The sequence below is a fragment of the Rhipicephalus microplus genome, chromosome 4 (assembly GCF_043290135.1).
Source record: "Rhipicephalus microplus isolate Deutch F79 chromosome 4, USDA_Rmic, whole genome shotgun sequence".
Taxonomy (NCBI): domain Eukaryota; kingdom Metazoa; phylum Arthropoda; class Arachnida; order Ixodida; family Ixodidae; genus Rhipicephalus; species Rhipicephalus microplus.
Window position 1 is genome coordinate 213,870,948 of NC_134703.1, and position 22,760 is coordinate 213,893,707.

The window sequence follows — 22,760 nt, forward strand, 5'->3', positions numbered from 1 at the left end:
GCATGTTACCGGACACCTGCCACAAACGACGACCTGAGCGGAGTTCCAGGAGGCAGATCGGGCTGGGAGAGGACGGAAGATCCTAGAGCCCACTCCACCACTTGTGATGTAACGGTGAAGGCAACCTTTATTAGGCCCGGAAGACACGATGAAGCGACCACGCCCAAGGCGCAGAACTCAGACAAGCCAAATCCCCACAGTAGATGAAGATGACGACCACTCACGATGATGAATATGTGTAAAGAAAGCAGATGTGCTTAATGAATGCCTATAATATATATATATATATATATATATATATATATATATATATATATATATATATATATATATATATATATATATAGTGTTACAAGGAAGAAAGTATGCGAAAATATATTTGCAAGCAAATGCGTACAACGCTGCTACAGTTTACGCACGATCCTCTCAGCACTTCGTTGTCATCATTTTTAGCTATCTACTAAGCCCATGACATTACCTGCCAGCAGCAGAAGCCCCGTTCCGGTGCGATCAATCCTTGGGTCGTGATTAGTACTATTCAAGTCTCGAGACATGCACTATATCGGTCGTGACTGAAGCTCAAGGTGCTGAAGTAGTAGGCACTGCCTAGAGCAGCCACGATTGAGTCAATGTTAGGCATAGGATAAGCATCCTTCCTCGTGACCTCGTTCAGCCGGCAGATAGTCCACCCAGAGTTGATAAGAGCTGTCTCTTTTGGGGACCAATACCATGGGTGAACTCAAGGGACTGTTAGAGCGTTGGAGAACTCCAGTCCCAATTAACTCCCCCAATGCTTTCCTCTCAGCTACACTTACAGAGCGAGGACTGCATTTCCACGGTTGTGTCTCTCCTGGGTGAATACGGTGCCTCACGAAAGAGGTGTGACCCAGTCGTTCCGTAAGCATATCACTGGAAAAACTCAAGAGTGACGACAGGCTTATTTTCTCACATTTCGACAAGCTGTCACGCAAAGGCGGGAGTGAGTGATCCGAGCTGCTAAATACCGAGCTGGTCGCATATGAAGCCAGGACGGTAGCACTATGCTCGAAAGAAAAAGATAGACAGTTTTCCCCGCCACGCAAATCAAAGGGTCAGTCTTGGCGTAGGAGTAAGAGACACGGGCCGATGGTGCTCCGTTTTGTCTCCTCTTCTCCAGCTTTCTAGCGACGACCGGCAACTCTTAGGCACTTGTAACTAAGGGAAGTGTAGCTAATGACCGTAGAGCGCCGGTAGGACCGTTGGTATGGCCTCCACTTGCAACGTCAATCATGATCCCCAGTGCGCGCGAGAAAGTCTTGACCGAGAGTCCCTGGCTCGTAAAGACATGGGAGATGCACAAAACGCCGTTGGCATGCGCGATTCTCCCAGTGTGCAACCAATCACACAGTGCGTAGTGGTGGTACCACTGGCCAGATGGAAGGCAGTGTCGTAAGCGAAGCTCGAATGCGGACAGAGTGGTCAGGCAACACGGCCATAAACTCTTCGACAAACAGCGAGATTGAAGCTCCGCTATCCAGCAACGTCGCAAGCTCTCAACCAGCGATCGTGTGGGTGATAAATAGCGCCAGCGTGGCTGGAAAATCATGTGCAGCGCGACACGCCATCGGTGCCAGAGGGTGGGTGGCACCCCCATGCTCTTTTATGCTGTAGCTGGCGGCGACGAGGAGCTCATCGACAGCTCACTCAATTTCCCGACAGGCAAGCAGGGCCTCCCATCGAAGGAGTGCCTCACGAGCAGGGCCTTGCGACGCCTTTTCAACTATCAGTGGAGGATTTTGGCTTCCATGAGAGCTAGTAGGCCTTCTCTTGATTAGCCGCATGCTAGGCTTCGCGATTGGATCTTTCCTCTTCCAATGGAGCACGGGGGTACGGTTCTCATTCGCTCTTTTCGGCGAAGGGGCCCACCGTGGCGTGTATGAGTACAGGTTGAGAGCACAGTTCAACACAGCAGGCGCATCTCTTTGTTCTCTTGCAGCCGAAGCCACTTCGTGTTTAGGCAGGACACGTGGTCATGAGTCCCCACCAGCTCACACATTACGAGGCTCGAGAGAAGTGGACGATGATGTTGGCGGGCGGTAGACTCTCGCTGCCAATGTGTTGCCCTGAATCTGCTTCGCATCAGAGGCCAGCTGGTGGCGTGTTGAAACTGGAGCATTGTCAGCTTGCGCAAATGCCATGGTCAAGCCCTGACCGCATTTAATGTCAGAAAGCTTCGAGAACCAGGTAAAGTTAACCTTCGATATATCGAAATAGATGAATTCCCGAAAAAATTCGTTATAAGGAGGATTTCGTTACATGCAGGCTCAGTACCAAAATTCGCGAAATAAATGCACAAGTTAAAAAAAGGGGGGACTGAAGGCAGAGCTAACCCAAAACAGTAAAAAACTGCATTATTATTGCAATAGCAATTATATGGACACACTCGGCAGGTGTTTGCCCCCCCCCCCCTCCGTCGCCGCCATGTTCCGTAACAATTCCAAATTGATAACATGCTCCCGTGAATCGTAAGTTTCAAGAGTGGGTAAAAGCACACATGCGCTGCTGAAGCAGAGATCAAATGAGTCGGCCTATCCCTATCGCCGGGAAAGTGCATGAGGTAACATCTCCAGTCTGTTATAACTGCTGTTGAATTCTCATTAAAGAACGCAGGAAAAAGGGGGAAGAGGGATCCCTCGAGCAGCGATAATGAAATTGAATATTAAGGGCGGTTGTGATCCCTGGGGCGCTCGCTATTTCGGTGAGTATCAGTATGGCTTCAACGCGAAGGGTTTGTGTGAAAAGAGCACTTCTCCCAAGAGCGGCCGTATTCGCTCACACCAGCGTTTTGAAAGCATTCCGCGATATCGGATCCGAAAGAGTTGGCTGCCAGCCTGATTTCTTACATTACAAATTTTTGCTATCAGGTTCATTGCATTGCATTCTACGCACCGTCGTATTGCCAGAACTAATCAGCTAATCGCGAAAGGTACCTGCCTGCGAACTCGCGACATGGCACAAAACGGAAAGCGCGTGACGAGTCGACCTCCGAAAATCTGTCGTCACCATGGTCTCTGAAAGTTGCCATCAGTGCCTAATCTGACATTCCTTTGGTGGCGATGACATGAATTAAGAAAAGTCACACTTTTGCCGCAAGCGCGAAGCAATGAATACGATAGCAACAATTTGGAATGTAATGCTAAGAATGGCAAGCAGATCGAAACGTACAGCATGCTGCTCACGCACAAATATAGCATGAAAACAACATACACAACACGGGACCAAATGGACAATGTTTACCGCCGGACACTTAACGTGCTATTTAAACAAAAACGAGGCACGAAACGTAATCAGAGGTACAAATATGAGTGCGAACTAACATGTGCCTCAGTTGTTACTTCGCTACGTTTCAAAAACGCACTCTTCTCAAAAACGGCACCTGTCTAGTAAGCAAAGTGATCTTTGTGCGCCCGGCAACTAAACGCAATCGTTCCAGTCAGTTAGAGGCGCGCAATTCTCCCCATCGAAGAATAAGCGCGCTAGCGCAAACATCTAACCCCCCCCCCTGCCCCTGTTCTCGGGCCAAAGTACATGTGGGAGATAAACGCACGTCGGCGCATTGTGACGTGCTGAGCGCAGACTGCGCGCAGCTTTTTTTTTCTTGAGGTTTCATAAGTGTATACACAAACATATACGTGAAATGACAGCGGCGGCAGAAACAGAACAAAACCAGCAGAGACTGTCCATATAATTGCTATCGCAATAAAAAAAAAGCAAAGCGGAACAACATTAGAGGCCACACCATGCGCGCATAGTGTGGCCACTATTCACGCGCACACAGCATCAAAAATGAAGAGCAAATGACACGGACACAGATACTGCGGAATACTATTGGGTAGAGCGCCCTCCATATGCAGCGCGACCCCACACATGTGAGGGTAACTGAAAGCGTGGCACTGCCATAAAGTTGGGCACTGCTAACGCACAAACGTAGATTTTTTTTTTGCTAGGAGTGTGGGATTGGGGGGCACACCCGCGCATGCGCCTGCGGCGGCAGAAACGACGGCAACACTGTGCCGGCTCGTGGGGTGCAGGCCTTCCTGCTTGTCTTGCGCACACCTGCGCGCAATAACGAGCGCTCGCTCTCACCTGGTGCGCCGTGCATGTCGCCGCTAAGCGCTTCAGCGGCGGCTAGTCGTGGAAGATGCATGCTCGTACCAAAATCAGCAAAATTCCTACGTTTTCGGCGGAAAAAATTTATTATATTAAGGTTGTTTCCTGCTGTTACATTGTAACATAGAGGTCGCAAATACATGTGCTTCTATGGGCAGCGATGGAAAATAGAAAAACTTCATTATATCAAAAAATTCGTTTTATGGAGGTTAATTATAAGCAGGTTTAACTGTGTTTGAAAAGGGTACTCTTTTCACAAACAGCGCCTGTCCAGCGAGCGTAGTGCTCTTTGTGTGCCCGGCAACTAAACGCATTCGTTCCGGTCAAAGTCGAAGGGATGCGATTCTCCCCACCGAATGGTAAGTTTGCGCACAAGCATCTAACCCCCCCCTCATTCGAGGGGCAAAGTACGCATGGGAGGCAAGCGCGCGCCAGCGCATCGTGACATGCTGGGCACCGAGCGCGGGCATTTTTTTTTTGTTCTTTCTCAAACTTTAATATATATAGATACGTATACATATACGGTGAATAACGGCGGTAGCAAAAACCAGTCGAGACTGTCCATATAATTGCTATCCCCCCCAAAAAAGCAAAGCTGAATGTCGTCGGGATCACACCATGCACGCGCAGTGAAACTATGCACGAACGCGCATGCGTTGAAAATAAAGAGCGAATGACACAAACAGACACAGATACCGCGGAAAACTATTCAGTAAAATGCCCTCTATATGCAGCACGGCCCCACATAAGTGACACTCACTAAAAGCATGACACTGCCAACGAGCAAACGTAGTTTTCTTTTTTTTATTTGTTTTTAAGTTTTTGCCTTACAGCCGGACTGTGCTCACGCATGCGTGAGCACAGTCTGGCTGTAAAGGCGAAAAATTTCATTGTAGGACATGTGGATGCACTACCCGATTTGAGAATGTTTCAGCCATGGCTTAGGCACGTGAAAAGATGGAAACAGAGATTATTCAAGATATTTAAAAGGTAATTGAATGACAAATACATAAGCATGCCATCAATCTCACTTTTGAACAGGGAATTAGTCTTCCTGCATGGCCATGTTGTGGGTAACACCTTGCAAGGTTTTCTCCTTCTTTTGTTGACCTTTTTATGAGTGTGCACTCATTTATCCTGTTTTATTTCCCATGCGATGCTTAGCAATTTTTCATAAGGTTTTATGTTTTTGACTCTCTTGGCGTAGTGCTTCATCGTTTTTGCTCATTTGCTGCTGGCTTAGGGTGATCTGAATATTGTTATTTCATTGTTTTAGTCGGTTTCAAGCGCTATTTAAAAGTTAAAAAAAAGCTTTTACAGTACCCTTTCATGTGTTCACGTCATTGAAGAAGCTTGGTGCCATAAAAAGATCAAAAGAAAAAGTAAATATATGAAATATAGGCGTACACTTTATGAATACGCTCTTTAGATTGCAGCGTTTGTTACATTTGAAGTGTTTCCTCATGGCTCTGTTTGCGGCACCCCTGCAATAGAAAGCTGGTTTTGTGCACATCGTGGTAGCGTAACATGGCATACATCTACATACTTTGGTTTCATGAAACAACAATAAACAGCTGGTAGTCTGCCCTTTTTCTTGTCTCCATTGGCGCTTTCCTTAGGCTTACACAGCAAGTCGAGTTTTCAAATCTCGAAGTTTTGGCTGTGGAGCTAAATTTGCTTAAGGGTGACTCACGAAGCGACCAGGAAGGGACGCGACAGCCTACACTGCCGTCACGCACGAACACGCAATGGCCATTGGCGCTTTCCTTAGGCTTACACAGCAAGTCGAGTTTTCAAATCTCGAAGTTTTGGCTGTGGAGCTAAATTTGCTTAAGGGTGACTCACGAAGCGACCAGGAAGGGACGCGACAGCCTACACTGCCGTCACGCACGAACACGCAATGGCCAGGCTCATCCACTATCCACTCTCTGACATGGCACAGAGATGGCACTCGAGACAGGTGGTCAACAAACACAAGTTTTATTAACCCTAGATACAACAAAGTCCGACAACCATGGGCTTGCGGGCCGGCAGAGAACTCCGCAAGACCGACCGAGAGCACTGTTGCCGGCAAGTGCTAGGGCTATCACACAGAGGGCGGCAGCCAAGCGCGCAAACGAAAAGCTGCCTGCTAAAGCAGCGTGTCTCCCTCTGGTGCAGGCCTGTGTGAATCTGCCCGGCGGCAGGCTAGAGTTATCTAGAATAGGTCACTCTAACCAAGTGAACGCAAGCTACCAGAAGAGGAGGCTTACGGGCGGCCAATTAGGATTGGCGGAGCACCGTGGTGTAAGCTAGCGTGGCGTGAGGGAGAGGCACATTTTTCGGTCAAGTTCGAACATGTGCCTCTATGCGGGAAAACCAACGCATGGCTCACGCCAGACAAATAGGCCAGGGCACGGTACCACGGTGGCCATGTTCCCGGCGCTCGAAGTGCACGCGTAAGCGCTTGCGCAAGCTTGGGAAATGAGGCACCAAAGGGGAAGACACGCTCGATTCCCACAAGATGGAACCAAGCATAACACACTATTATGTTAAAATTTACAAGTTTGATCCTCGGCCGCTAAGATTATGCAAACACAGTAGTGATATATAAAATTTATCGTAGCGACTTATTTTTTCCCTAGAAGCGACACTGCAGTCAGTGAGAACTTTTGTGTTGTAGTGAAAACTAAACAGAAATCTCCATCAAAGCGTTGCAAAAAGCTGTGAAAAAATATTCCACACCAAGACAATGATCCACTACATTCTCCCAAACAGACAGCTGAAACAATAAAAGAGTTTCGGTTTTAACACTTTCATGACCGCACGTATCCCCATCGATAGTATGTTTTCGATGTTTACAACTTGCATATTTGCCCTGTTTTGAACGCGTTTGGACCCCTTGCGCTATCTAACGCCTAAAATAAAAAGTGTTTTATCAGTTTCACTTTTGTGTTTCTTTTTTTTCACCGTGTGATGACTTTAAGGTGCCTTTTCATGCGCAAAAGTGAGCGTGCATAGTTTCAATCATGGCGTCGATGCAGCTTGTGACCGCTTCATGAAAACGGCGAATTTCGGGGGATTCTCATGAATCTGGGCTAGAATATTCAAATTGCGACAGAAGCACAGGCTCGGAAGATGACATCAGCACTCTTGATTTGAGCGAAGACAACGAGCGTTCGTCTAACCGCCCCGGAACAATAGCGGTCGTCCACAGGTGAGTTTAGCTTGTGCTCAGGCCGCGTTATTGCTGGCGAAAGTCGGTGTAAGTTGACCCGATGTGTTCTAAAGGTTGGTGCTCTTATCTGCAGGATGTCCAGTTCTATGGAGCGAGGCTACTTGCCCGCGGCAGGGCAGGGATTGCAGTTTCGTGGGCGGAGGCAGCTGGAAGTGAACCTTGGAGCCATGTTGCATAGTGCCGCGCGGCGCTTCGGGAGCAGTGTTGACTTTTTGTTTTTTACTATTCAAGTTATAGAGCAGCTATGCAAAAGCACAGTAAATATGCATATTTTTTAGAAGCTAACGTACAGCAACAGAGACAGTTCTTGGAGGACGCAAAGACCATCTTGATGCTCCTACACAAAACGCTCCTCCACAAAACGCTCCTCCACAAAACGCTCCTCAGGGCTAACGGCAGCAGCCAAAAAAATGTATATATCAGGAACTGTAACTTAAGCTATGAACAAAGAAAAGTTGAACAGAAAGCAAGTGTTTTCTGTGAAACATGTGTAGCAAACCTACATTTTACCGAATCCCAACACTGTTTTGCACAGTGGCATAATAGATACTATGCGTGATGTTATTTTATGTACGCGAAAACTTTTGTATTTACAGCGCCTTTATTTACAGGAAAATTGCGCGTGCTCCTTGCACTTAAAATGTATATTTCCATTTCTTTTTATGCTTAGCCTGTTCAAAGCAGAGTTGATGGTTCCATGAAATTTCTTTGCTCATGCTTACAATGTTTTTCGTTTGATGGTTTTTTTCGTACTATTGATAATAAATTTGTGGTTTCAAACTGACCGTGTTTCAAAAATAACTCCTAGATTTATAATTTGACCATATAAACATTGACATCAATAACTTTAGAAGCCATAAAGAAGTAAGGTTTTCTGGATTACCCAAAAATGACAAAATTTCTTGCAGTCACGAAAGTATTAATTCCTGTAACATCGCCATAGAGCGCAGACGTGACTACAAAAAATTTTCATATGTTTGGACCATTGAAGAAACTTCTCATGTGAAGAAGACATGCAATCGATGTAGCGGTCACTGATATGGCGCAAAATCAGTTACAGCTAAAACCTAGAAGTCCTTTTTCCGACAAAATCATATAACTTGTCAAACGCTGGCCAAAATGTGATAAGGTTATGTAGAAAAATAATGCATAATTTTGTTTTCTAGCAATAGTGCGATATTTACCTTTTCGCAAAGCTCCTTTTACTTCACTTGCCTACTTGGATTGATTGGCTACTTAAAATTATGTACGAATGTCAGCAAGAGAAGGGGCTAAGAAGCGCACTTAGGATTATGTCAACCTTCATCGCTGGGCTCATGGAAAGGCTGCTACGCCACAGCCAACATTTGGGCTCACATGGAACCCTTTCATGTTGACTAGAGTGACGGATTCAAGAAAGTTGTAATGGTATATTTGGTAGTATCTCAAGCAGCGTGTTATCCAATAAACTGCTTTGTATTCTTTGAAATTCAAGTCACTGTTCCCACATAGAAGGTGTCATTGGGGGATGACCTCAAAGAGGAGTTCCTGTAGGGGAAGCACGGCAGACAAAAATATTGCCACAGATGCTCGTGTCAATATATTCTTTTCTTTATGTTACCACTCTATTCAGCCATGCTCACACTAAGAGGGAATATGTACGGATCATCGGTAACGATTGTAAGCGTAAATGCAAGCAACGTTATGAGATTGTTAAACATTGTATTTAGTGCAAAAAAGGTAACGTTTCAAGCAGAAATATTGACGGGCTCATGAATTTTACGGCGGCTATTTGGCAAAAGCTACTCCTGTTTTAACTTTCCGCTCATGGGTCTTCCGGCTGTCCCAGGCTCTGAGTCTTTTTGCATGTCCCGAAACCTATGTCTGTGCAATCATTTTGCTGATGCTTTTACTATGCTTACATCAGTCATATATATACATATATATACATCAACTCTATATTTGGGAGAGTCATTTGTTCAAGAGCTAGTAGCCATCGTGGTCACCGCACTAATGATAGCGTTTTACACAAACAACACTATATGGCATTACGATAAAAAGTGCACTTACTGGACAGTGACACAACAGCGCCGGTCAAACTTACTTCAGCCACACGGAGTTCTGCTCCATACGTTTCGGAGGGAGCAAAGTGGGCCAACACTGTGCTGCCATCAAGGCCTTCCCAGACGAAGTTGTGGTGGGGAAACTTGTTCACCAAATTCCAGCTCAACTTCTGAGTGAGAAATCGGGAAACCCCACACATCCTGCAAAGATGAGTGATACTTGCACTTAAAAGCAAGACGACATTTCCAGGAGATCCCTGCGCAAAATAATTTGTAGAGAATCTTTGCTTGTCAACTTTCGAAGTGTACGGGTTCCCTGTGCTGCTAAAGCATAATAACACCTATGCTTGACGATATGATAATATGATATGATATGCAATGATAATATGATATGCAATGCCGAATATTCACCCAATGCTTTATACATAAACTACAATATCAGAAAGAACCATTCAAAAGTCACACTCAGAACTTACAAATAATTGGTCAGGGAAACCCTCACTCATACCTGTAATCAGTTGAAGACTGCGGGCTTTGATCATAGTTTTGACTGCCGGCCACTGTCGAGCAGTGGTAAAGGTGCTCAACTACTAACCCGAAGGGTTCAATATCAGCTGCGGCAGTCGCTTTTTGATGGAAGCTAAACGCTAGAGGCACATGTTTTCTGGAATGTGAATATTGCAGGTGCCCTTCACTAAGGCGTCTCTCATTATCATATTGGAGTTAAGGGAGATGAATATCCAGATAATATTATTATTATGCGGGTTTCAGTTCGTCAGTTACTCCTAATTAGCTTTATGATACTAACAAATGGGTGTGAATTTTCTCCATAATCATTCCATCACCTTGCGGCACTTCGCCAAAACTGATTCGTGCTTCGTGGTCTAGAACTCGTCCTCATGCTGTTGATATGTTGCATCCTGATTAACTCACCTGCTAGAAAGAGTTCATGCCCGGTTTGACGAAGATGAAGCTTTCGTCAGCTCCACTTTATAAGAAATTTCAAGTAATTTCCTTTCAGCTACAATTGGTTGCACACCAACTTTCTATTTCACATGTCCATTAGTTGAAACATTCACACCTCCGGTTTCATTACCAGTTCAACAGTTCGACGAGAATGAAGCTTTCACCAGCTCCACCTTATATAAAATTTCAAGCCATTTCCTTTTAGCTACAACTAATTGCACGCCAACTTTCTATTCTACATGTCCATTTGTTGAAACATTCACACCTCCAGCTTCATTACCAGTTCAACAGTTCGACATAACATCCGGGCCTCCATTTTTCGCTTGAATAACAACAATATCTGCTGAAGGAAAGATGTATACATTCAAGAGCTCGTTTTTGGTTCTTCACATTTTCATTAGCATTATTCCTAATAACTTCACCTATAATTCAGCTGGCATTTTTGTCTGTTAGATTTCATTATTATCATGTCTAAAAAAGAAAACGACCCCTTAAAGGGGCCCTGAAACACTTATTCAAGTAATAAAATAATGAATTCGCTAGAATAAATTGCTGGAATTATCTTACGAATTCAATGCTGCAAAAATTTCAAGAACCCGTCCAGTGCGAGTGGAGTTACAAAGATTTCTCGCATGCTGCATTTGCATTCTCTCTTCTCTCATTTGGACGAAAGCGCTGGAAGCTAAACAGGGAGAAACGGCAGGGGCAAGGAAACTACGTCACCCACGCCACCTGATCTTGAAAACTTTTTTCTTCGAATGTGTGGCTTTTTCAGTGCAATTGCGCAGGCACACGTGGACAAGTCATGGCCTCCCACGGCAATCTCTGTAACGACCAAGCGGGCCATGTTCAAATCAGTCAATGGCTGATAGATGGGCTTGCTACGTGCGATTTTTTAGCATTTTCTGTCATTTGTCGAGAGAAGAGAAAGCAATTTTTAGCTGAATCTAATAATTTATTGCCGATTCCAGGCCACGTGCTGCACTATATTATTTGGCTCGCGTGTTGTCAGGAGCATGTACTTTTGATTGGCAGCGTTTTCTGACCTCGCTCAACAAGCGTTGCAGAGCCCCTTTAAATGCACACTTCTTTCCTTCCATAGCGACGGTCTTGTTCTGGCCGACTTGGTACCTTCAGGTAGTATACGAGGTCAGCTGCCAGCTTGCACTACATAAGGCGCCCCGTGACGCAACACAGGCCGACAAAGAGACGACAAAGAGAGGGACCAAACCTGCGACAAGGTCGCAGGTTCGGTCCCTGCCCACGGCAAGTCATCTTTTCATGCACTTTTATTCAATCATATTTACATTACAATTACTTCTAATAACTTCACCTATACATTGGTTGGCATAATTGTCTGTTAGATCTGGCTACATCATGCCACACAGGCTCATGAAAGAGTGTTCCACACTCGCTGCCATGGCTACAGATGGCGCTGACTGACACTCTCACGTTTAAATTCACACATATACCCAATAAAGTGGCTGGGAGGATAGCCGCCGTGGTAGCTCAGTGGTAGAGCATCGCACACGTTATTCGAAGGTAGCGGGCTCTGTTCCTGCCCATGGCAACTTACCTTTTCACCCACTTTTATTTCTTCACATTTACCTTACCATTCGGTCTATACTAATAACTTCCCCTATACTTTTCTTGGCATTATTGTCTGTTAGATTTCATACACACACACACACACACGTGCACACACACACACACACACACACACACACACACACCACACACACACACACACACACACACACACACACACACACACACACACACACACACACACACACACACACACACACACACACACACACACACACACACATATATATATTGAAATACTCCGGTTCAGCTGACGCTTTTGTTCAAGCAACAGCAAGATGGCACTGAATATCAAGAGGCACGATGCGAAGACTGATGATGGGTATTGACAGATGAGAAAAATGAAGTCCAATGAATTCTTATACTAGTTTCCCCCCCGTCAATGGAAGCAGCCAGCCTGGCCGCGAATTACGCTGTGGAATGCATACATTATGGCTTGAGACGCGAAACGTGCACAATCTCTGTCCCGCGGCAGCGTTGGTCAGTGGGGGCATGAAGCGGTGTGACAAGGTAGTTCACTGGGGAGGTCTGTTCGACAACTTTGTAGGGCCAAGATAGCGTGACTCAAGCTTCTCGCATAAGCCAGGCGTTCATGCAGGAGTCCACAGAAGTACATCGTCACCAGGGCAGTAGAGAACGATGCGGTGAGTGGCACCGTAACGATGTTTGCGATCTTCTTGGCTAGCTCCGGTGTTTACACGGGCAAGACGATGGCATTGAGCAACACGGCACAGAAACTGGTCGCAAAGGAATGGTGAAGAGTTGACAGGGCCAGAAAAGAATGAAACATCGAGTGGTGATGTTGGTTGGCGTCTGTATACTAAGAAGAACGGAGATTAGCCTGTGCTTAGTTGAACTGACGTATTATATGCATACATGACGAAGGGAAGAATGGCATCCCGATTGCGATGGTCCGGTCAGATTACATGGACAGCATGTCGCGCAAGGTGCGATTAAATCCTTCTCGTTAAGCCATTGGTTTGTGGGTGGCTAGATGCTGTTTTATGAACTGCTTTTGATGCTTGACGAACTTCACTGAGCGTGCTTAAAAGAAATGCCTTGCCTCGGTCGCTCAAAAGAACAACAGGGGCTCGGTGACGTAGGTAAATAGCATTAAAGAAGAAAGTCGCTACTTCAGAAGCATTTCCTGAAGTGATTGAGGCCGTCTCAGCGTACCGGGTCAAGTGATCAACCGCGGTGACGATGCATCTCTTGCCGTGTGATGTAGTTGGGAGGGCCCCAAGAGGTCGATTCTGACGACAGAGAACAGGGCTCTGCTAGGCAAGGAAGTCGCTGTAGGGTCCCGACTGGAGCAGTAGTGGGCCGCTTGCGGTGTTGGCAAAGTGCGCACGAGGCAACTTACTTAGCTACCATTGTGGAAAGACCTGGCCAGAAGAATCGACTGCGAATGCGCTCGTAGGTTTTGTAGTAACCCAAGTGGCCTGACGTCAGGTCATCGCGTGAAGCATGCAGAACTTCAGTGCGTAGTGCGCGTGGTACGATGGGAACCCATCGATGGCCTTCAGGGTGGAAATGTATCGATAGAGCACCTCGTCCGCCAACTTGAATGGTCTGAGTTGTTTGGGAGTCTGGCATTCGGGGAAGACGAAGCACTGGTAAGCCGACCGACGAGGTCAGCTTAATAAGAATCGGCCCGCTGGTGAGTGGTAAGTGCTGACGGATGGGCAGATGAAGGTAGAAAAGGAATGGATTATATCAACGAGGCGTCCTTTTCATAGCCAATTTGACAAGGGGATGTGACGTGCGCTAAAGGCTGCAGCAAAGGGCATCGTGACAAAGCGTCGGCATCTTGTTGTTGTCTTCCGGTCCTGTAGATGACGCCAAAGTGATGTGCTTGTCACTGGAGAACCTAGCGGCCAAGTCACCCCGACAAGTTTTTGATTGTCGACAACCAGGAAAGAGCATGGTGGTCTGTCACAACAGTAAAATGTCGACCATGTAGATAGGGCCGAAATTTTCGGATGGACCAGACAACATCAAGCGCACTTGTTCAGTTATCGAGTACCTCTTCTCTGCAGAGGACAGAGTGCGGCTTGCATACGCGACAACTTTCTCGCAAAAGGCATGATTGCGCTGGAGGAGTACGGCGCTGATTCCTTGTCCACTAGCGTCAGTGTGTGATAACGTAAGTGCCTTGTCATCGAAATAACAAAGCTCCGGTGGGGATGTCAGTGCGTGCTTGAGTTCTTGAAACGAGGCTTCGCATCGATCATTCTAATCAAGGGAACCGGTACTAGCAAGGAGCTTGTGGAAAGGAGCGGCAATGGGGGCAAAGTTGCGAATGAGGTGGCGAAAATAAGATGCAAATCTAAGGAAACTGCGTAGTTCTTTGGAACGAAAGGGGCGCAGAAAATGGAGTACTGCAGAAATTTTGTCAGGATTGGGCTGGATGCCATCTTTACTAACGACATGTCCCAGAACTTTTATAGCTGTGTTGCCGAAATGGCACTTTTTTGTGTTCAGTTGAAGTCCAGCATTGGAGAGACATGTAAGCACTTTATCTTGGCATTGCAGATGATGAGCAAAAGTGGAAGAAAACACAACGACATCATCAAAGTAGCATAAACAAGTTTTCCACTTGAGGCCACGAAGAACAGTGTCGATCATCCTTTCAAATGTCGCGGGAGCATTACATAGGCCAAATGGCATTACGTTAATCTCGTAAAGACCATGCGGGGTACGAAAGACATTCTTTTCTTTGTCTGCTTCGTGCATCGCAATTTGCCAATATCCGGACCGGAGGTCAAGGATAGAGAAGTATTGGGCGCCTTACAATGAGTCAAGGGCATCATCTATACGGGGGCATTAGATGTACATCCTTTCGGGTGATCTTGTTGAGCGTGCGGTAATCAACACAAAATCGTACCGATCGATCCTTCTTTTGTACCAACACAACGGGTGATGGCCAAGAACTGGTAGACGGTCATACGATGTTTCTTTTTAGCATATCGGTCACGTTCTCCTCGATGATTTTGCACTCGGCCAAGGAGACTCGGTAGGAGCGACGGCTTACAACAGCCTGACCTTCAGTGTCGATGCAATGATGCGCAACTGTGGTCTGTCTTAGTACTGAAGCATTGGCATCGAAGGGGGCCTGGTGTTTCGTTAGCGAATTCAGCAACGCGTCACATTGAGAAGCAGAAAGGTCAGGATTTATCCCGGGAGCAAAGGAAGAGGAAGTAACAGGCTGGCCCTGTTGTGGCTGAGCTGGCATGGCGTCATGAGAGACCAAAGATATCGATTGGGTATCCATATAACACGACACTGCAGAACCTTGGGGTAGGAGGACGGGCTCTGGGGTGGGGTTCAGGCCAAGAATTATCGCACCACTGTCTTTGAACCGCACGAGGCTGGAGGGAAGTACAATGCCGCGAGCTAGACAGTGGCTGGAAGGGGTGATAAGGACGTCACCATTGGCAATATTTGGAGAAGTGATGGTGATGAGTAGCTCCTGACCCGGGAGCAGTATGGAATCGGAAACTGAAAAAACGCAGTGGATTCTCGTCGATGCGTTCGCCTGCAGTGATCGGTCTCTGTCATCTTGACTACACATTGATGGCAAGAAGTTAATGCAGATGCTGATGAGAGAAAGTCCCAACCTAAAATTAGGTCATGAGCACACGAAATTAAGACAGCAAAGGTGATGTGGTAACAAACACCATCAATGAAGACACGCGCTGTACGTTGGGCCGATGGTCTTAATATTGCTCAATTGGCCCCGATCAAAGGTGATCCAAGGTAGGGTGTCTTCACTTTCCGCAATCGAGAACACAAGTTGGCACTGTTACGAAGGCGTGACACCAATGCGGTCCCGAAGGCGCCACTGCTCCGAACTCCGCCGACATGGTCGCCAGCCACTTGATAGCGTGTGTTTCTCAGCTCGTGACTGTTCTGCGGAGAGCCGATAGACGAGCGGACGAGACGGCGGTGAGTTAAGGCAAGGTTTATGTACAGCATAGAAATAGAGGCGTTACAAATTCGGCACTGGGGGCCGACAGCTTAGAGACTCGAAGAGCCGAGATGTCTTCTCTGACACATGGGTCTACTACTGGCGACGCGCCGCAGTGCTTTTTTTATAGGCACCGGGTGGATCCTTTGAGTAACCAAATATCTAACCAGAATCGCCGCTGGCCGTGATGTTGGAATCCTTCATTGGGGCCTGCCGCTACGTGTGGTTGCGCCAAGGACAAGGGATGTTGCCACGCATTGTGTAAGACTCGCCAGACTGGAAGGCGCCAAGTGCTTCAACGGGCTCGGAGGCTGAGGGAGCTCTCGGTGCGTTGCATGACAGACCGGTGCCACCGCTCGATGATGTCGTTGAGTTGATCTCGTCAGGCAGGCTCGATTGCTGGCCTTGACACAGATTGCCTTTTGCAGAGGCATTGACGCTCGGTGTGGACTTGCAGGCGTAACAGCACCCCTGCCGCCAGACAATGTGCCGGAAAGACGAGCTGTTTCCACGTAGCTCGGATGTCGGGCGCGCTCGTTCACCAGGTCCCTCCAGGTTCGCCTCCAGGGCCATGGGGAGAATGCAGCTCCAGACTCCTTTCCCTGAACACATCCCGTTCTTGAGGACAGATCCCAGCTCCACTGGCTTGTCGGCACAACTTGCCGGCCAGGTTCACTCGTCTCTTCTGGCGGTTTTTGGTCTCGGCACGTGTCGATGATTCTGCAACTTGTCAAGAACGGTTCGAGAACAGACAACACACGGCACAAGCAAGCGCCCTCAGTCACCCGACAAAACACCAGACAAAGTATCGTACAACATATACCTAGCTATCAGAATTTCGTTCCCTCTACATCAAGAGGCACATGTGGGACACAAGACTCCTAAAATGAGAACTCAAATTTTTACACATACAACAATGTAACGAAATAGAATACAACATAAAGTTCGCCCCTTGAGATCACTCTGGACGAGAGCGCTCAGCTAAGGCCGTGATGAGGACAAAATTTTGCCTCGAATCGCTAGCAAGAAACCGAAAGACGGAGAAGGTACTAACTAAAACGCACGGCTAGGAGCGTCTGCATTAGCGTTTAGCTTACCTTTTTTGTAGTGAACGTCAATGTTGTGCTGTTGGAGTATCATGCTCCACTTTAGTAACAGGTCACTTTTAGGCGACATGTTATTTAACCAGGTTAGAGGACAGTGGTTCGTTTCGACCACAAACCTCGAACCGGAGACATAACAGGCTAGCTTTTGTACAGCCCACACGAGGCAAGCGCATTCCTTTTCACAGGTAATGTATGCCTCTTCCCTGATGGATCAGAGCTCCATACTGTTTGCCAGTTGGTTCTCAAGAGAATTCCGGCCGAAGGCAGATTGACTGCAAGGTATCGAGCCGCTGGCATAAGAGACGACGTCGGTAACCGTCGAAGGGTTTGGTGCGGCGAGGGCACTGAAAGCGGTAGGTCCGATACACTTCAGAAGGTGTCGGACACGATCAGTTTCTGGCATGGTGTTGTCGATACTGTGGCAAAGTGCAAGTACATCCTCAATATAAGATGTGTAGGACTCACAGCAATGTTCAATGTGTTCTGCCAGTTTCTTCCAAGCACATTCTGAACAGACAATCGGTGTGCCGAAATTATGTCGGAGCTGGTCTTTGAAGGAAGACCAATCGCAGAAGTCACTCTCATCATTTAAAAACCACGTCTTGGCAACTTGAGAGACGTAAAACTAGACGCATGCTAATTTCGATGTCTCATTCCAGTTGTTGTAGAAACCTACGGGGGCATAGTTGTCGAGCCAGTCTTCGACATCTTCGCCAGGCAGACTGGAGAAGATTGGAGGCTCCCGAGGGGGTTTGTTGACCAGGCAGGGTTGGCGGCGGGTGGTTGGGTCAATGGGTGGTTCAGTTGGGCTTGCTCTTGCGCCATGGTGCTCTGCTAAGGTAAGCAACGTCCCGAACAGAGCTCCAGGCGCTGGCTTTGGATGGAGAGAAGTTAAAGAGATCAGGAAGCACCTTCCACCACTTGAAATACCACGGTTCAGCTGACGCTTTATTCAAGCAACAGCATGATGGCGCCGAAAATCAAGTGGCACGATGGGAAGACTGATGATGAGTATTGACAGATGAGAACGATGAAGTCCGATGAGTTCTTACAGCACACACACACACACAAACACATGCACACACACAGTAGACTCTCAGTGAACAGAACTATTGCCTCTGTGAAGCCTCATTTCGAGTTTGTATTCTGCACCCATTTTCACCTTTGAGTAAACGGAACTCTTGTTAAATGGAACATATTTTTCTGGTCCTTTCAGGTACCGTTTACTGAGAGTCTACTGTATATATAAATATATATTGTAATGAAGCAAGATCCGCGCTCAGGCTCTGGCGCAAGCTCTGCTAGCTCGAGCCAGAAGACAAAGAAGTCAGAATAAAAACAGCTGGCCTACAGCAATGGCATTGTGTCTTGTTTTTCCCTGACAATAGTACAGTCGTCGCAAGCCTTTGGCGAACCTCAGCTGCCAGCTTGAGGTAACATGTCTTCCAGCAGAATGACAAGGTTGCTTCTTCCCTGATGGAACCCGCAAGGGGACCGTCGCGGCAATCGATCCCACCAACAGTGGATGGCATCTAGGCCTTTATCGTGGCTTCGGTGAACTTGTTCTACGAAGCGATAGGTCGCGGCAACTATGCGCATGAGCTTCTCTTGTCTAGGGATGACGTACATGTCTCCTTGATACCTGGCAACCTGTTGGCGCTTCCAGAACCGTCCGTGTAGGACATCGAAGCCTACTTGACGGCACAACATCGCTTCATAGATGCCACAGTACCAGGTCACGACATATCACACGGGTTCCACTTGCCTGGGATTGTCGTCGACGCTTCCAGTGGCCTGGATCCTGTGTCCACGATTTCCACTACAGCTGTGTTTTCAAGAGACGCCATCCACGCGTCCTTTGCCCTGAAGCGTAACACCTCGAGTACCAAAGTCGCTCTACATTCCGCAGATGCCAGTCTTGGCTCTTCGTGCCGATCACCCGACAGCGTAGCGGAGCTGCAGCATACCATTGCGCAACTCAACAACACGACTAATGCCCTAGTAGCGTCAAGCTCCCAGCTGTGTCCTGCCGCCTTGTCTACATTGTGCGCACTCAATGCCACGATGGCTGCGGCCGCCTCAGAAAGCCTTGAAGCAAGCCCACCTGAGAACCGTCCCAAGCTCTGGCATTCTCTCACAGAGATTTCAGAGCAAGTGAACTGCTTGGTGCGGGCACACTGCGGATTTCTGGCCGCTGACTTGCCATTGCCCGTTTCCTGCGAACTACCAGTGTTTTGGAGCTTTGAGGACGATATCTTCAGGTGAATTGACACCATGAACTCACTCGGCCCTCTCCATACTTGGCCGGAAGATCGAAAATGAGTAATCACCACCGACTGCTTTCGCGTTGCTGCCAAAGCGTGGCACAGCTATGAAAGAGTTACGTAACAATCCTGCACAGAGTGTTGCGCGAGATTGACGAGTGTTTTTCGACGCCTTTTCGATACTTGGGACTACTTTTCTCCTGACCAAGACACTCGCGTGAGCTGCGAGGCACATAACATCGATGGTGCAACTCAGCTGTCCATGAACCTGCTTTCTATTAAAGATCAAGCGCTCGTGGCACACCACCTTAATTGCCCATTCGGTGCCCTCAAGACCCACAATGGATAGCTTCTGTGGCTGCTCTACCGAAGACATTGAAAGCTTGGGCTGTGCTCCGCTGCTTGTCTCTATTTCTGCACCTGTACTCGACGCCGTAACATTGCTAGCAGAGGCCGAGACCACTACCCACGCAGCGCAAATGAAGGAGCGGACGCCAACTTCGTCATTGCAGGAACACACGCAGATGCCGGCTCCTGTCGTGCTTGGCATGCCTCTAGTGCAGGCACTGGAAGAACCCATCGCATCCACTGCCGAGCTCGCCGACCAGCTGGAGGCATTTCCTCAGCTTCTAGAGCAGTCGCCTACTTAACAGCCCCTCTATCATTTTGCAGCACACGCTACGAAAAAAGGAGAGAACATTTTCACAACAGGAACGCCCATCAGGAAGCTGTACATGCTGTACAAGCTGAAAGCATCTGTACGGTTGTCGCAGCGTGTGACACTAACAGGAGCGTCCAAGCTGAGGACCGCTTTTAGCTAGGGCAGCTTTTCATATACGGTTTTGTATAGTGTCGTTAATACGTGTTAACATGTGTTAACACGTCTGCAGAACCGTGTTAACTGCATAGCCAGACGCCCAAAAATGGACATCCCCGTCGGCCTCTTCGTTTTTTGTAGACTTTGGTGTATAGAGCGAGTCTTGCCTAAACACTGTGATTAGTGAGCTCAGTAAAGCCATTTTCCTGAGGATGGAACGCAGATGTGTAATGATGCTGTACACCTGCCCTGAAAATGTACCTTCGTAGTTCTCAGCTGTGAAATGTCATTGCACGATCCGATATTGATTTCTTTGGCAAGCCATGCCTGTATTCAAATCTGCACTTCAGGAAATCGACCAAATGAATGAAGGCAAGTGATGGCATGGCTGCCACTTCCATGTTCTGCGATAAATAGTCTGCAGCTACAATGATGTAGCGGTTTCCAGAAGTAGTGGTCAGTAGCGGTCTGATGTCGTCAATGCCCACCGTAAAAAATATCTGGTTGGGTATCTCAACAGGTGTCAACAGTCCAGGCTGGCACAACTAAGGCCGTTTAAACTGCTGACACAGTTCGCAACTGGTAACTTAAGAGCGCACAGTCCTTTACATTTCTGGCCACCAGAAACGTTCTTGTAATTTACCAAGCGTGGTTTGTTGTCCTATGTGCCCTACTTCAGGGTCACCATAAATGGACCGTATATATATGTGCGAAAACATTTAAGAATGGCCAGTACGCATCGTTCTTTCGAGAGCTCTTGGTACCAATGATGATGGCACAGTACATCACTGCGTATTGAAAACAACTAATTTGTTTCGTACCCATTACAGATGCAATTATTGGCGCCAATTTCTCATCTTCTTCTTGGGCTTTGCACATGTCTACTTCGGCAAAATAGATGTGATTTTGGTTGCTTTCTTCACCGCGCATGAGGCGGCTGCGTCACAAGGCATCAGTGATGTTATTAAAGACCCCAGCACGTTGTCGGACGTCGAAGTTGGAGTGTGATAACCCACCGAGCAATCTTATGTTTAAGCTGTTGCTTAGAAAACAACCACGTTAAAGTGGCATTGTCAGTTAGCACAGTGAACTTGCACACAAATAGAAAATGGCGGAATTTATCGCCCATGCTCCAGACCACTGGTAGACATTCTAGCCCATTGGAGTGATAGTGGCACTCGGTATCTGAGTGTTTGCAGCTGGCATAAACGACGATGTGCTCAACACGTCAGGATCTCGCTGATCTAGCACTGCCCTGAGACCGACTTGGCTAGCGCCGCTGTGTACTTCAGTGGTGTATTCGTCATTGAAGTGACTCAGTACTGGACAGTCAGTGAGATTTTGTTTTATCATCCGAAAAGCAATATCTTGCATGGTGTCCCATTCAAACTGAATGCCCTGTTTAAGGAGATCACTCAGGAGAGCCGCCGCAATAGAAGCAAAGTGGGGAATAAACCTCCACAAGTAAGATGGCACACCCATGAAAGATTGAAATCGCTTCACGTCGCCTGGTGTCAGATATTCCTACACTGCTACGATGCACTCCGGGAGTGGCTGTGTACCATCGAGGGAAATGTTATGTCTTAGCTATGCTATCTTAGACAGCCAAAACTGACATTTTTTTTTTTAGGTTTAGGCGGTACCCCACGCCGTAGAGTCTGCGTAGCACTTCGTTTAAACTGTGCAGGTGTTAGTACTTGGTGGTGCCAACGATGAGTAAATTATTCAAATAAACCACGCAAGCTTGGTTCTTCAGTGAGCTTAATACAGAGTTCATCACACGCTGAAATGTGCTAGGGGCTGTTTGCAGCCCAAAGGGCATGTGAATAAATTCATATAGGCCAGATGAAGTGTGGAAGGCTGTCTTACACTTATCCTCTTAAGTGACGCTAATCCGCCAGTACTCAGCGCATAAATCGAGTGACAAGAAAAATCTGCAGTGACGAACTGTATCAATAGCATCGTCAAAGCAGGGCAATGGGTACAGAGCCAGGCGTTGTGCATTTGTTGAGCTGCCTGTAATCTACGCAGAACCACATGGATACGCGCGAGCAAGACAGGCACTGCCCACAGACTTGACGAAGGCCTAATTATGCCCGCAGAAAGCCTCTCCCATACTTGATCTACGATAACAGCGCACTCTCTTTTAACAAATCTTCTCAATGGTACACGTATCTTATTGCCGGGGAGATCTGCTGTAGTGTCGGCGAATATTGCTTTATGCTGAGAGAGTACAGAACTTAAGGCAAGTGGACCAGGCAGTGGCTCACCTGTCAGCGTTGGCAGGAGCGCTTCCGTAACCTCGCTTAATGAAGGCCGGAGCTCTATACGGCCGTGATCTATTGTGATCTGGATGTCGCCTGCCAGTAGAAAATCCACGCCCAAAATTATCTCGGCTGGCAGGTCCTCTAAGACAGCAATGGCTGGGAGAAACTTTATACGTGCTGTCATCCGGACATTCACGTCTAGCATCCCCCCGGAGCAGCGATGCTTCCAAGTCAACGGAGTGGAGGCTGAGTCTACAGGGAAATGGCGTCGAGAGCGTGACGTTATTTAAGCGCCATCCGTTCGGCGCCAGTATCAACAAGTGCTGACAAGTCATCAATCCCTTCGACATGCAC

General features: G+C 47.4%; 1 protein-coding gene across 5 annotated transcripts in view; it reads right to left on the bottom strand.

Annotated features, from left to right (window-relative positions):
• The window catches only part of LOC119172976 (alpha-mannosidase 2C1), a 538,513-nt gene that overhangs the window by 226,664 nt on the left and 289,089 nt on the right, over positions 1-22,760 (bottom strand). For all 5 annotated transcript variants that reach the window (XR_012895065.1, XM_075893986.1, XM_075893985.1 and 2 more), the window contains one exon: positions 9,450-9,609. Coding sequence is in view for 4 of the 5 variants with exons in the window: in XM_075893986.1 (XP_075750101.1) it covers positions 9,450-9,609 (160 nt within the window). In the remaining variant the exon portion in view is untranslated. The remainder of the gene's footprint in view (positions 1-9,449; positions 9,610-22,760) is intronic.